The 16039-nt window shown below is 44.0% G+C and overlaps 1 protein-coding gene across 1 annotated transcript in view; it reads right to left on the reverse strand.

Annotated features, from left to right (window-relative positions):
• Positions 1-2089: 2089 nt before the first annotated feature.
• The window catches only part of LOC311119704 (sodium- and chloride-dependent GABA transporter 2-like), a gene marked incomplete at its 5' end in the record, with an annotated part of 16823 nt that continues 2873 nt past the window's right edge, over positions 2090-16039 (reverse strand). The window contains 13 exons of the mRNA XM_084194368.1: positions 2090-2799; positions 3062-3211; positions 4945-5048; positions 5914-6016; positions 6257-6394; positions 6773-6885; positions 7425-7549; positions 8701-8804; positions 12103-12237; positions 12447-12576; positions 13935-13979; positions 14134-14245; positions 14715-14855. Of these exons, the coding sequence (XP_084050494.1) occupies positions 2632-2799; positions 3062-3211; positions 4945-5048; positions 5914-6016; positions 6257-6394; positions 6773-6885; positions 7425-7549; positions 8701-8804; positions 12103-12237; positions 12447-12576; positions 13935-13979; positions 14134-14245; positions 14715-14855 (1568 nt within the window). The 3' untranslated portion in view covers positions 2090-2631. The remainder of the gene's footprint in view (positions 2800-3061; positions 3212-4944; positions 5049-5913; positions 6017-6256; positions 6395-6772; positions 6886-7424; positions 7550-8700; positions 8805-12102; positions 12238-12446; positions 12577-13934; positions 13980-14133; positions 14246-14714; positions 14856-16039) is intronic.

Below are 16039 nucleotides of genomic sequence, written 5' to 3' on the forward strand. Positions count from 1 at the left end.
CTTGTGGAGGTCTACCATTTTCTTTCTGAGGTCTTGGCTGATTTCTTTTGATTTTCCCATGATGTCAAGCAAAGAGGCACTGAGTTTGAAGGTAGGCCTTGAAATACATCCACAGGTACACCTCCAATTGACTCAAATTATGTCAATTAGCCTATCAGAAGCTTCTAAAGCCATGACATCATTTTCTGGAATTGTCCAAGCTGTTTAAAGGCACAGTCAACTTAGTGTATGTAAACTTCTGACCCACTGGAATTGTGATACAGTGAATTATAAGTGAATTAATCTGTCTGTAAACAATTGTTGGAAAAGATGTAGATGTCCTAACCGACTTACCAAAATGATAGTTTGTTAACAAGAAATTTGTGGAGTGGTTGAAAAACGAGTTCTAATGACTCCAACCTAAGTGTATGTAAACTTCCGACTTCAACTGTACTGTATATATATATATATATTTTTTCCTAATTAATAACATATCAATGTAATACTATACATGGGTATTCTGGCATAATAATTTGTTTGTAGGAGAGGAGGTTGTTTATGAGGCAAGTAAAAAAAAAAAATGTTGCACATAGAAATATAAAAGGTTCATTAGTGTAACAGATGAGGTACACTACCGGTCAAAAGTTTGGACACACCTACTCATTCAAGGGTTTTTCTTTATTTTTACTATTTTCTACATTGTAGAATAATAGTGAAGATATCACAACTATGAAATAACACATATGGAATCATGTAGTAAAAAAGTGTTAAACAAATCTAAATGTATTTTATATTTGAGATTCTTCAAATAGCCACCCTTTGCCTTGATGACAGCTTTGCACACTCTTGGCATTCTCTCAACCAGCTTCATGAGGTAGTCACCTGGAATGCATTTCAACTTTAAGACATGAAGGTCAGTCAATGCAGAACATTTGAAGAACTTTGAATGTTTCTTCAAGTGCAGTCGCAAAAACCATCAAGCGCTATGATGAAACTGGCTCTCATGTGGACTGCCACAGGAATGGAAGACCCAGAGTTACCTCTGCTGCAGAGGATAAATTCACTACTTAGTTACCAGACTCAGAAATTGCAGCCCAAATAAATGCTTCACAGAGTTCAAGTAACAGACACATCTCAACATCAACTGTTCCCGTGTAGCTCAGTTGGTAGAGCATGGCGTTTGCAACGCCAGGGTTGTGGGTTCGATTCCCACGGGGGGCCAGTATGAAAATGTATGCACTCACTAACTGTAAGTCGCTCTGGATAAGAGCATCTGCTAAAATAACAAATAAAAAAAATAAACTGTTCAGAGGAGTCTGTGTGAATCATGGTCGAATTGCTGCAAATAAACCACTACTAAAGGACACCAATAAGATGAAGAGACTTGCTTGGGCCAAGAAACACGAGAAATGGACATTAGACTGGTGGAAATTAGTCCTTTGATCTGGAGTCCAAATCTGAGATTTTTGGTTCCAATGTGTAGTTCCCACCGTAAAGCATGGAGGAGGTGTTATGGTGTGGGGGTGCTTTGCTGGTGACACTGTCTGTGATTTATTTAGAATTCAAGGCACGCAACCAGCATGGCTACTACAGCATTCTGCAGCGATACGCCATATCATCTGGTTTGGGCATAGTGGGACTATCATTTGTTTTTCAACAGGACAATGACCCAACACACCTCCAGGCTGGATGCATCAGATGACCTGGCCTCCACAATCCCCCGACCTCAACCAAATTGAGATGGTTTGGGATGAGTCTGACCGCAGAGTGAAGGAAAAGCAGCCAACAAGTGCTCAGCATATTTGGGAACTCCTTCAAGACTGTTGGAAAAGCATTCCAGGTGAAGCTGGTTGAGAGAATGCCAAGAGTGTGCAAAGCTGTCATCAAGGCAAAGGATGGCTATTTGAAGAATCTCAAATATAAAATACATTTTGATTTGTTTAACACTTTTTTGGTTACAACATGATTCCATATGTGTAATTTCATAGTTTTGATGTCTTCACTATTATTCTACAATGTAGAAAATAGTAAAAAATAAAGAAAAACCTTTGTTCTAAAACTTTTGACCAGTAGTGTATATGAAAGGGTTCTTGAGTAGGCTATCAAATGGTAAACAAAATAACAAAGAGGAAATGTAAACAATAACAGAGACAACAGAGAGAAAACACCTCTGAATATTCAAGAGCAGGTGTAAACATTTGTAGCATGATGCATCTGTAATGTCATCCATTTGTTTTTGTTTGTGTTGACTTTGCCGTACTGGATCTGCCGTTCAGTCTGGTCAGTTCTTTAATAGAAAATTATATTTCTTTATGTTTTTTAACAAGTTCAGGTAGTCCCTCCTTTTTCAGTCCGTTTTCTTCCATTTGGTGCCACATTCTTTACATTTTAGTTATTTTGCTGACATTTTTATCCAAAGCAACTTACAGGAGCAATTATAGTTAAGTGCCATGCTCAAGGGCATATCATATGTTTTACCTAGTCGGCTAGGAGATTCGAACCAGTTGACCTTTCGGTTACTGGCCCAACCCTCTTAACTGCTAGGCTACCTGCCGCCATAATGAATACGACCCAGACTTTCATGGTATCCCTGCATAGACCAACCCGGCAGTCTGGCACCCTGATGGTCGAGGTTCTATGATGTCATCAACACTAAACGCCACTGCTCTCCTCCATGACCAGCTTCTCATCCTGCTCCCCTGCGATCCTGGGGGGTTTCTCTTGTCCCTTGATGATGACATGGTCACACACAGTGAGTCTAGGTTCATGTGGCCGTGCCTGGCGCAGGTCACTGGACGGAGTGGTCATCCCTGCAGGATTCTGAGAGGAAGGACATGTTCAAAACAATGAAGAAACACCACAATTCACACATTCCTGCACACATACACACACACACCCACACACACACACACACACACACACACACACACACACACACACACACACACACAGATATTAAAATGTATACACACACACACCTCCCCCCACCCACCCCTAAACCAACACACAGCTATGAGTAGACACCCAGTTGGTGCCTGGTGGGTGATGATGGATTGATGGTAGGTGAGGTATAGACACTCACCCTCCACAGACACAGCAGAATGTAGACAGGGATACACATCAGGGGGGTGAGGATGAGGAGACAGGCCACTCGGGAGGCCCAGGGCCCAGGGACGTAGTCTAGATTTAGATTGATTGATGAACTGGTCAGTGTGTCATACACCAGGGTGATCTGAGGCGAACCAGGAAGAGGTGGAGGTGAAGTTTAGCCTTGGATACTGTCAACTTAAACCTGATTCCCACTATAGGGCCAGCCTGAACTGTCCTGGCTTGAACATTTTATTTTCACATTGTGCTCATTGTGCTTTACAGCATAGCACCAGCAACTGGGTGATGCGTACCCAGGCCATTCCAGTATGGCTCGGCTTGGCTCGGCTTAGTTTGGCTCGGTAGTGTGAAAAGGGTATTAGAAAGATAGTGATCAACAAATGTAAGTTGCTATTCATTTGTGGATAGAAGGAATGTATGGGTGTTTTGATGCAAAGTTAGAAGGAAGAGGGAGGGAGAGAGAGACCACGAGGGAGAGTGAGACCATGAGGGAGAGTGAGACCACGAGGGAGAGACAGACCACGTGGGAGAGAGAGACCATGAGGGAGAGAGAGACCACAAGGGAGAGACAGACCACGATGGAGAGAGAGACCAAGGGACAGACCACGAGGGAGAGAGAGACCACGAGGGAGAGAGAGACCACGAAGGAGAGAGAGACCAGGAAGGAGAGAGAGACCATGAGGGAGAGGCAGACCACGAGGGAGAGAGAGACCACGAGGGAGAGAGAGACCACGAGGGAGAAACAGACCACGAGGGAGAGAGAGACCACGAGGGAGAGAGAGACCACGAGGGAGAGAGAGACCACGAGGGAGAGACAGACCACGAGGGAGAGAGAGACTATGAGGGAAAGAGAGACCACGAGGGAGAGACAGACCATGACAGCATAAACAACAACAACACAATTAGACCCAACCAAATCATGAGAAAACAAAAAGAGAATTACTTGACACATTGGAAAGAACAAACAAAAAAACAGAGCAAACTAGAATGCTATTTGGCCCTAAACAGAGAGTACACAGTGGCAGAATACCTGACCACTGTGACTGACCCAAACTTAAGGAAAGCTTTGACTATGTACAGATTCAGTGAGCATAGCCTTGCTATTGAGAAAGGCCGCCGTAGGCAGACCTGGCTCTCAAGAGAAGACAGGCTATGTGCACACTGCCCACAAAATGAGGTGGAAACTGAGCTGCACTTCCTAACCTCCATAAATGTATGACCATATTAGAGACACATATTTCCCTCAGATTACAGAGATCCACAAAGAATTCGAAAACAAACCCAATTTTGATAAACTCCCTTATCTACTGGGTGAAAAACCACAGTGTGCCATCACAGCTGCAAGATTTGTGACCTGTTGCCACAAGAAAAGGGCAACCAGTGAAGAACAAACACCATTGTAAATACAACCCATATTTATGTTTATTTATTTTCCCATTTGTACTTTAACTATTTGCACATTGTTACAACACTGTATATATGCATAATATGACATTTGAAATGTCTTTATTCTTTTGGAACTTCTGAGTGTAATGTTTACTGTTAATATTTATTGTTTCTTTCACTTTTGTTTACTATCTACTTCACTTGCTTTGGCAATGTTAACATACGTTTCCCATGCCAATAAAGCCCTTAAATTGAATTGAATTGAAATTGAAATTGAATTGAGAGAGAGAGAGAGAGAGAGAGAGAGAGAGAGAGAGAGAGCAAAGAGGTGCAAGAAAGCAGGAGAGAGACGAAGAAAGAAAGAGAACAACATGAGCATAAAGAAAGACGCAGAGAGAAAGATGAATAGAGAGAGAGAGAGAGAGAGAGAGAGAGAGAGAGAGAGGCAGCACAGGTGTCTGTCTTACTCACCCCACAGATGAGTGGTGTCACAAACAACCAGCAGTACTTCAGCACTGAAGGGAAAGGATGGTAGCCTATCATGTCTTCAATGTTGTCAAGGAAACGGTTCGCACCTGCAAGCCAATCCATCCACACTTTATTTTTTTGTCGAGATCCATCTCTTCGTTTTGATAGAAACACTCACATGGGTCCCCCCTCGAAAACATGTTGAGACACAGTGGTCTACTATGTGTCCCCACTTCCCTTCCCTTGTAGATTGGCAGTGGAACTTCAATTTAGACTTAATTTTACTGTGAATGTATGGAAACACTTTATGGACAGAGATGGACATGTTGTTACTGGTTGTGACTGTCCTTAGACCCATTGTAGTCCTGGACTAAAAAGCCCAATGGAGAATATTCCTATAAATAGCATTTTAGTCCAGGACTTTATCTGGGTCCAGGAAACTGGCCCTTAGAGTATAGATTCACTTTAACGATTAAAATAATTTAAAAAATATTTGTCACATGCGCCGAATACAACAGGTGAAATGCTTACTCACAAGCCCTTAACCAAAAATGCAGTTCAAAAAATAGAGTTAAGAAAATATTTACTAAATAAAATAAAGTAAAAAATACAATAAAAAGTAACACAATAAAATAACAATAACGAGGCTATATACAGGGGGTACCGGTACCGAGTCAATGTGTGGGGGTACAGGTTAGTCGAGGTAATTTGTACATGTAGGTAGGGGTAAAGTGACTATGCATAGATAATAAACAACGAGTAGCAGCAGTGTAAAAACAAAGGGGGGGGGGGGCTTCGGGGTAGAAACTGTGAAGGAGCCTTTTGGACCTAGACTTGGCGCTCCGGTACCGCTTGCCGTGCGGTAACAGAGAGAACAGTCTATGACTTCGGTGACTGGAGTGACTGGAGTCTTAGAACAGTTACTACAGTAAACATAGTCGGTACAATCATGTTAGTAGTGACGTCACTCACCGTAGACCCAGGCGACGGCGATGCACTCAAAACAGGCAATGAACAGCAGACTGGTCCCACTGGGACCATACGAGTCAATCAACTGAAAGAGGACTATCCCATTCTGATGGACGGACAGATGGACATGGATGTTAGAGGTTAAACATTTTCATCAGATTTGATGTTCCTATTGCTATTGAAGAGTTTACTAGTCTCTCTCGCTCTCTTTCTCTCTATCTCCCTCTCCCTCTCTCTCTCTCTCCCTCCCTCCATCTCTATTTTTCTCTGTCTCCCACCCTCTATTTCTCTCTCTTCTACCACCCTTTCTCCTTCCATCTTCCCCTCCTCTCTCCCTCTCTCCTACCTCAGTGATGAGAGGCAGGCCCAGTAGGAAGCAGACTACAGCGATGACTAGTACTAAGATCTCTCTCCGGCCAGGCCTCCGCAGTACACCAGGGAACATGTCAGTGATGGATGTGGCCAAGCTCTCTACACACACAAACTGGGAGGGAACACACACAACATGTTTACAACACACACATACTGTACATGCACAAAGATGTATCCTGTCAACTGAAAATTACACATTAACTGATTTAAGCTTAATAAACAAAATACAACTCTATCAAACACACACTTGCACTGTTGCACAAACACACACTCACACAGACACACACACACACACACACACACACACACACACACACACACACACGCACACATACACACACACACACACACACATACATACACACACACACACACACACACACACACACACACACACACACATACACACACACGCACACATACGCACACACGCACACATACACACACACACACACACACACACAAACACCAACATGTCCCTGTACAGTACCTGACTGTCCAGGCCCAGTAAGATGACCATAAGAAAGAAGAGGACAGCCCAGAACTGGGCCCCTGGTAGCAGGGACACGGCTTTGGGATAGGCGATGAAAGCCAGACCAGGTCCTGTAGGAAACAGCCCAGACACACACACACACATTCATTTATTAGTCTTTGCAGGTAAATATCACTGGACTGAGAAATACAGTATGGAATTGCTGTTGATGTGTTGGTTTAATGCTGTGTGTAGGAGACCAGTTGAGATAGAGGTTTTATGGTAAATATGGTGCATTGGGCTAAAGTGCCCTCTTGTGGCCATTATTGGTTATGACCGTGAGCAGTATCGTACCTATAGCACAGGTTTCTCCGTCTCTACTGGGAGAGATACTGGGAGTGCTGGCTCTTGTTCCACCCCAGCACTAACATACCTATTTCACATCAACTAATGTGGACCACAATTCGTTTGATCAAATATGTCTGTGCTGGGCTGGAACAAACACTTGCACACCCAGTACATCTTTAGGACCCAGCTTCACACAATATCTAACAGAAATGAATGAATGTCATTCTATATCAGCTTGACCGCTGCAGTGAGGAGTGTGAGAAAGGGTTGAAGACGAGGAAGGAGGAGAAAGAAGAGGGGGATGTGGAGGAAAGGGGCCTGCCTCCTTTAACGACTTCATTCATGTCCACGTTGAGTGAGTTAGCCATGAATCCCAGTACGGAGAAGACGGCGAATCCAGCGAAGATGCTGGTGGCACTGTTGAGAATGCAGAGTGCCACGCAATCCCTGGAACACAACAAGGTGTGTCAAGTCACAATGATACAGTGTTTGCTTATGCAACCTCACAGGAGGCTACTGTACATAAGAACAATGAACACATTATCAATTTACATTTACCAGTGTCATTTTAGCTATATTAGCTCGAACTAAACACTTGAAGGTATTTGAGGTGCGCTTGATGTAGCGTGTTTGCACTTTTGGGACTATTCAATTTGTTCTATTGTACACAGCAAACTACATCAAGCATAGCTCAAGTGTTGGAAAACATGTGACATAATTATGTGTTTGACCCAGGTCTGGGTGATCCAACTCAAATAACGACAAGAGGGACCTAGCATGCTACTCTAAATCAATGTGAGAGGATAGAGGGACCTAGCATGCTACTCTAAATCAATGTGAGAGGATAGAGGGACCTGGCATGCTACTCTAAATCAACGTGAGAGGATAGAGGGACCTAGCATGCTACTCTAAATCTACGTGAGAGGATAGATGGACCTGGCATGCTACTCTAAATCAATGTGAGAGGATAGAGGGACCTAGCATGCTACTCTAAATCTACGTGAGAGGATAGAGGGACCTAGCATGCTACTCTAAATCTACGTGAGAGGATAGATGGACCTGGCATGCTACTCTAAATCAATGTGAGAGGATAGAGGGATCTAGCATGCTACTCTAAATCAACGTGAGAGGATAGAGGGACCTGGCATGCTACTCTAAATCAACGTGAGAGGATAGATGGACCTAGCATGCTACTCTAAATCTACGTGAGAGGATAGAGGGACCTAGCATGCTACTCTAAATCTACGTGAGAGGATAGAGGGACCTAGCATGCTACTCTAAATCTACGTGAGAGGATAGAGGGACCTGGCGTGCTACTCTAAATCTACGTGAGAGGATAGAGGGACCTAGCATGCTACTCTAAATCTAAGTGAGAGGATAGAGGGACCTGGCATGCTACTCTAAATCTACGTGAGAGGATACCGTTTTGAAAGAAAAGCTGTGTGCAGCTTTGCACTTTTGGGACTATTCCATTGGTTCCTATCGTAAAGTGCAAACTAAATCAAGCACAGCTGAAGTATTTGAAAATATTTTACGTATTTAATCATTAAAATAGAGTTTTGACGGGAAAGCTGTGTGCTGTGGTGTGTGACACTGACTTGTAACAGTCATTGTTGTACTTGTTGTAGCTGCCCAGAGAGGTGAGGACACCCTGACACACAGCGTAGGAGAAAAACACCTGGGTCCCTGCATCACGCCACACCTAGAGAGAGAGGGAGAGGGGGGAGAGGGATGGAGGGATGGAGTTAGAGAGAGGGAGAGGGATGGAGGAACGGAGCAGAGAGAGAGAGGGTAGGAGAGAAAGACAGGGGGGAGAGAGGGATGGAGGGAGGAGAGAGGAGAGGGAAGGAGGGAGGTAGGAAAGAGAGTGAGAGGGATGGAGGGAGGAGAGAGGAGAGTGGAGGCGGGAGGTAGGAAAGAGAATGAGAGGGATGGAGGGAGGGAGGAGAGAGGAGAGTGAAGGAGGGAGGGAGGAAAGAGAGTGAGAGGGATGGAAGGTGGAGGTAAGGAGAGGGGAGGCGGGAGGTAGGAAAGAGAATGAGAGGGATGGAGATAGGGAGAAGAGAAAGAGGGGGGCAGAGTACAGGAAGAAAGAATTCCCAGTTTACTGCCACATGTTCAGCTACTTTCACACCATTTAAAAAAACAAAAACTGTCAAAACCATGTGGTTGTCATCAAATGCATCATGTAGAGCCATACAACATTGGATAAATTGCTCTGTCAAGGCTGACAACAATCAACTACAACTTGTGTAACATCAGGTTTGTCTAATGCCAATAATCTGGGCTCTCTTCTGTCTTTCTCAGGCCAACACCCATCTGTGTGTCCGTTTATGTGCGTGTGTGTGTGCATGCGTGGCTGCCTGTGTCTGCTTGCACTTCCTATGTGTGTGTGTTGACAGCAGACCCTCAGCAGACCCATAGTCATAGCAGCATCTGGTTAGCGTTAGCAGGAGGGCGATTGGGCCTGGGAGGCCTGCAGTCTGCCCAATTACCCAGTCCATTATCCATCCAGTATACTCCACATACTATCACAGCCAGCTGGGATGGGCCCCTTCATTTCTCATTTTCTCTGTCTATACACAGACCCCTAAACCTCTTCTCTCTGTCTATACACAGACCCCTAAACCTCTTCTCTCTGTCTATACACATATCCCTAAACCTCTTCTCTCTGTCTATTCACAGACCCCTAAACCTCTTCTCTCTGTCTATTCACAGACCCCTAAACCTCTTCTCTCTGTCTATACACAGACCCCTAAACCTCTTCTCTCTGTCTATTCACAGACCCCTAAACCTCTTCTCTCTGTCTATTCACAGACCCCTAAACCTCTTCTCTCTGTCTATACACAGACCCCTAAACCTCTTCTCTCTGTCTATACACAGACCCCTAAACCTCTTCTCTCTGTCTATACACAGACCCCTAAACCTCTTCTCTCTGTCTATTCACAGACCCCTAAACCTCTTCTCTCTGTCTATTCACAGACCCCTAAACCTCTTCTCTCTGTCTATACACAGACCCCTAAACCTATTATCTCTGTCTATTCACAGACCCCTAAACTATTCTCTCTGTCTATACACAGACCCCTAAACTATTCTCTCTGTCTATACACAGACCCCTAAACTATTCTCTCTGTCTATACACAGACCCCTAAACTATTCTCTCTGTCTATACACAGACCCCTAAACTATTCTCTCTGTCTATACACAGACCCCTAAACTAGTACACAACCCTCATTCCAGACTTCTTCTCCAAATCCAAAATAAAACACATGGCATGCTAGCGAACACATGTTTTTTCCCTGGTCTGTTCTTCAGCTGTGCCGGGACACGGGGTTACATAACCGATCATCACCCGGACCCTGAAGTGTATTTATTTAGCCACCATTCCAGTCGAAGTTGCTAGGGATTCCCACGCCTGCGCCCCCGTCCTCTCAATCCTCCCCCAGGTCTCTAATTGCTTAAGCAACTTTTCTCACACACTACACATGTGATCTTAAAGTTGTTGGGTTGGTGACTATCCTTTTGTCCGCAGATGATACGACACATCTTTCTTGGCGTATGTTTGCTGGGATACTTAGAAAGATGCTGTTGTACAGTCATTTAGTTGTTTGAGAATCAGTGCTTTAGCCATAACGTTAATTAACATAATATTATTCCTCCTCCCCAATGTTGGCGTCTTGCTCTCACTATGGATAAACAGCACGTTTCCTTTTAAAATAGACTGGTTGAAATATGATACAAAGAAACAAACTCACAACAGCTCATGACACTGCCCAAATACCCAGCAGGCTTCACTTTACCGCGGTCTACACCCTTTTTGAGCCTCCTCCCGATCCGACGAGCCCCACACAACAGGAAGCAAAGTTGGAGGATAGTTGACCCCTGAAACGAGGCTTGACCTCTCCGGGGACTGCGACACCGGACCCCAGAAGCCATCATGTCACATGCCAAGCTGTACTAAGGTCAAAGGTAATCCATACCAAAGAATGTCTCTTTTGTGGGACTCTCTGGCACCTGGAAAAATCGTCTGGATGCCCGAGTGTTTGAGCGTTGCCATTGACGCTTGTGAGACTTCGGTCATTGGACTACGACCAAAGAGTATCTTAAATGAATGAGTGGGGAAAATACAAAACTGACCCAAGATCAGCTTCTAGGGGCAACTTCATCCTGCTCCGGGAGGATGGTGTTATTGTTACTGTGTGTTGATGTTATGGTGTGTTGGGGTTACTGCTTAACTTCAAAGGGTCTTGGTTTGCTTTTCTTGGTAAGACCCCAGTTCCGCTTTGGGATTGTGAGCAGAGGAAGAGAGAGAGCCACTGCTAGAGAACATAGTAGAAGAAACAGTGTCTGCCATCTTCACTCCCTACTACCATCTTTCCTCCTTACTACCATCTTTCATCCCTACTACCATCTTCTCCCTACTACCATCTTTACTCCCTACTACCATCTTTCCTCCCTACTACCATCTTTCCTCCCTACTACCATCTTTCCTTCCTACTACCATCTTTCCTCCCTACCACCATCTTTCCTCCCTACTACCATCTTTCCTCCCTACTACCATCTTTCCTCCCTACTACCATCTTTCCTCCCTACCACCATCTTTCCTTCCTACTACCATCTTTCCTCCCTACCACCATCTTTACTCCCTACTACCATCTTTCCTCCCTACTACCATCTTTCCTCCCTACCACCATCTTTCCTTCCTACTACCATCTTTCCTCCCTACCACCATCTTTCCTCCCTACTACCATCTTTCCTCCCTACTACCATCTTCACTCCCTACTACCATCTTTCCTCCCTACTACCATCTTCACTCCCTACTACCATCTTTCCTCCCTACTACCATCTTTCCTCCCTACTACCATCTTTCCTCCCTACTACCATCTTTCCTCCCTACTACCCTCTTTATTCCCTACCACTAACAGTTGTGTCTTAGTAAAAACTAAGTTATTACGCATTGTTATTATACCAGGCCCTCCTCCGTGTCCCATCAGTCTTACCCCAGGTTCCAAGATCTTGTCCATTTGAGGCCAGAGATAGTACTTTAGGCCCTCCCCAGCCCCTGGTAGAGTCACACCCCGGATAAACAGGATGAAGAGCATCAGGTAGGGGAACGTTGCTGTGAAGTACACCACCTGTGGTCACACATGAAGATACACTTGAACAGACAGACACACAGACACACACACACACACACATGAAGAGATTGTACAGACTGAAACACGGAGGGACTATCTGGACTTGGCCAATAAGAAACACTCATTTTAGTTTTCTCTTGCAAAATGTTTTGCTGCGGTGTGACCTAATGAATTTGATCCTGTTGTTTTGGTCTGTATGGGCTCACCTTGCCTGTAGATTTGACTCCCTTCCAGATGCAGAAGTAGCAGATGATCCAGGCCAGCAGCAGACAGAGAGCCAGGTCCCAATGCACAGCACCCAGAGACACATTATCTGACGTCCTCAACACCCGACGACTGGGGAACAACACACACACCTTAATGCACACACATATATGCACACACACACACCAGGCTGGTCAGTAAGATGCTCAGAACCAGGGTGTGCTGCTTAGACCATTGCACCATGGCAGTTCACAAATGTCTAGCAAGAAGGGAGAGTACTTGATGATAATAAATGGAAACAGCGCATTTTTAAAAATTATTCTTTCGTTTTATGCTTTCCCCAAACCGTAGCCCAAACCTTAACCATTCTGAATGAATACCTAAACTTAACCCTTTGAGTTGTTTTGGGTTTAACCCTGTAACCACGAGGAATTAATCGGTCACAAATCGACGTTCATCCAATTATGTCAAATTCCGAAGTGAAACTATGAGATCAAGTTGCACGCACGCACGCAAGCACACACACACACACACACACACACACACACACACACACACACACACACACACACACACACACACACACACACAAACAGAATAAGGTTAGACACCCTACCATGACCCTCTATGTACTACAAACCATCTTAGACAAGGTGTTTTATTTCAGAGATCCTGTCCCCACACAAATCTAACTATACAAATTCACAGTGACAGCCGACCCGACAGAAAAACGTGTTATTTTTCCAACTTTATAGTCTCCATATGGAGCCTCTGCACGAATACAGAGACAAAATAGCATCGACATGATACATACAGATGTTCTATTTCACCCAGTTTAGTTTAGAGGGCTTTAGTTTAGACTTTGAAACCCCAAGAAAGGACACATATTGTTCTCATTTAGAAGAAAATGCTTTAGAGTGCTGTTCTCAACCCATTTCCCATTCCTGCACAACTTGGCTACACCATCAGGAATGTATCATGTGGGAAGAACCATGGCCTCTTACGAAATCACCTACATTTAAGACTAGTCTAAAAAAACAACAACACAGAACTTGAACCCAAAGGAATCCATATCGAGAACTGTAATTGGTCGTTTTATGGTTCTCTCCAGGCAGTAATTGGCTAATTTCCCTTACCCTGTGTTCTACTGGGCTGCTGGTCCGTTGGGCGGGCCCTATATTGTCTGTCAGCATGACTCATCATGATCACTATCAGTATCACTCCACACCCCACTGATAAAGAATATCCACGCTGTCGGTGTAGCTTTAGTCATGGGATCATTGAGAAATACTCTGTTGATGATGATGCCTTCTACCAAGAGACCTCAGCAGTTTTATCTACACTGTAGGACTGTAGTAGCCTATGTGTGGGAAGTCTGGGAACCCATGATCGCCTCTGATCAGTGTGTGTGTGTTGAGTGGGGGTGGATTTCAGAGGTTATCATTGATGCGCGTGTGTATTTCAGAGGTTATCATTGGTTTCAAACTTACGCCCAAAACTCCTCCTCGGGAGACGTGATATTCATGGTTTCCTTACTGAAAGCGAAAGAAAAAAAACAAATGAAAAAGCAGTGAGAAATAGCTAAAGGAACCATATGATGTACAATACAGTAATCTCAATGTATGCATGACTGTACCTCATCAACACCCAGTGTATCTGATATCTTCAAAGTACAATAAGGAGGCCTACCTGAACGTGTAGTTGTCATTATAGTCAGTCTGATTGTGAAGGAAGGACCAGTCTGAGTCCCACTGGGAGAGGTGTGGGTTTAAGAACATGGTGCTAAAATTGTGGCAGTTCTCTGTGAGAATGTTAGAGAGAGAGACAGAGACAGAGACAGAGACAGAGACAGAGACAGAGACAGAGAGAGAGACAGAGACAGAGACAGAGACAGAGAGAGAGACAGAGACAGAGACAGAGACAGAGACAGAGACAGAGACAGAGAGAGAGAGAGAGAGAGAGAGAGAGACAGAGACAGAGACAGAGACAGAGACAGAGACAGAGACAGAGAGAGACAGAGACAGAGACAGAGAGAGAGAGAGAGAGAGAGAGAGAGAGAGAGAGAGAGAGAGAGACAGAGAGAGAGACAGAGACAGAGACAGAGAGAGAGACAGAGAGAGAGAGAGAGAGAGAGCGTAAGTAGGTATGTGCACATGTGTATCTATGTGTCTGTGTGTGTCTGTGTGTGTGTGTGTGTGTGTCTGTGTCTATGTATGTGTGTGTCTGTGTGTGTGTGTCTCTATGTGTGTGTCTGTGTTGAGTTCCTGTACCAGTATTCCACTCGTTGTCACAGGTGGACCAGGGCAGTGGATTCCTGAAGGAGTTGAATAGGTAGAACAGACCCCAGGCTAGCACCACTATGTAATAGATGTTCAAGTACGCCACAATCACTTGGGATGCAATTCCCACTCCTGCAGATGGGAAAGTAAAGTCAGGTTAACACTTGATAAGGTGACCGTTCTTTAAATAACTTAGTTAGTTAGCACAGTGGTCGAACCATGGATCTGGAACCATGTAACTACAGGGTGTGCAGGCTTTTGGTCCAGCCCAGCACTACAATACCTAAATAAACAAACATCTAATTGAGACTGATAAGTTGAATCGCGAGTGTTAGTACTGGGCTGGAACAAAAGCCTGCTTACTACCTAGCAAATGACTGTTAGATTTGGAAAATGACAGTCTAATGTATTTGTTTTCCATCAATGTCTTTGTATACAGCAGCATCTCATGAATTTAGCCTGAAACAACACATTTGAATCCCTGTCTTGACTGTCATAGGGCCTGTTTCCCGGACACAGATAATTGAAAGTCCTGCACTAAAAAGCCATGTTAACAGTTAAATGTAACTAAATGTAATCTACGTAATCTCCAAAAGTAATTATTTATCATGACAGGGCCATAAACAGTAACTAGTAATGCTGCACACTCCAAGAAAGGTTAAAATCTCACCTTTGTGGTAGAAATAGTTATAAATTGCTGAGGTGTAGTCACTTTTGAAGACACAAGCTCAAGTACACAGTACAAATATTATAAAAATATAAAAATATGAAATATCGTATATTATGTATTTCCTATTCAACAAAACTGTATGAATAAGGCTTGAAATGACATGTGCTTTCTAAATATAGTATAATTTAATTATAAAACGACTAACTATAAGATTTCACCTTCCTCATAACTGTAAAATACCTATTTGTATGTTTATTGTTAGAGAAAATGTGCATATTTTCTAAAGGTCTCTCTTGATCAAAACGTCTGCCCCCATCGCTGTGAACGTCTCACTGAGCTCTAGCTTGGCTTCCTGAACTCGTTAGGAACTCGCCTTTCATCTCATATCATTCTTCCAGGCATATGCGTTGTTAGTGGCTGTGATGTAGGGTTCAGCCAGGAGTTGATGGACAGTCGGAAGAGCGAATGAAATGGTAGGAGGGTCACCCCAGCTTCAAGTGGTGTCAGATTTCACATCCTGTTTCATACAGGCAAAAGAGACATACTCCTGTGTCTGTGAGAATCAGGGCTACTGCTCAATGCAAGCCATTTCGACCTATGGTGTCCACAGATCGATTTATAAGTGAAAATGTCAGTTGGAAACGTT

This window comes from Coregonus lavaretus, assembly GCF_964263955.1.
Source record: "Coregonus lavaretus genome assembly, contig: HAP1_SCAFFOLD_2311, whole genome shotgun sequence".
Taxonomy (NCBI): Eukaryota; Metazoa; Chordata; class Actinopteri; order Salmoniformes; family Salmonidae; genus Coregonus; species Coregonus lavaretus.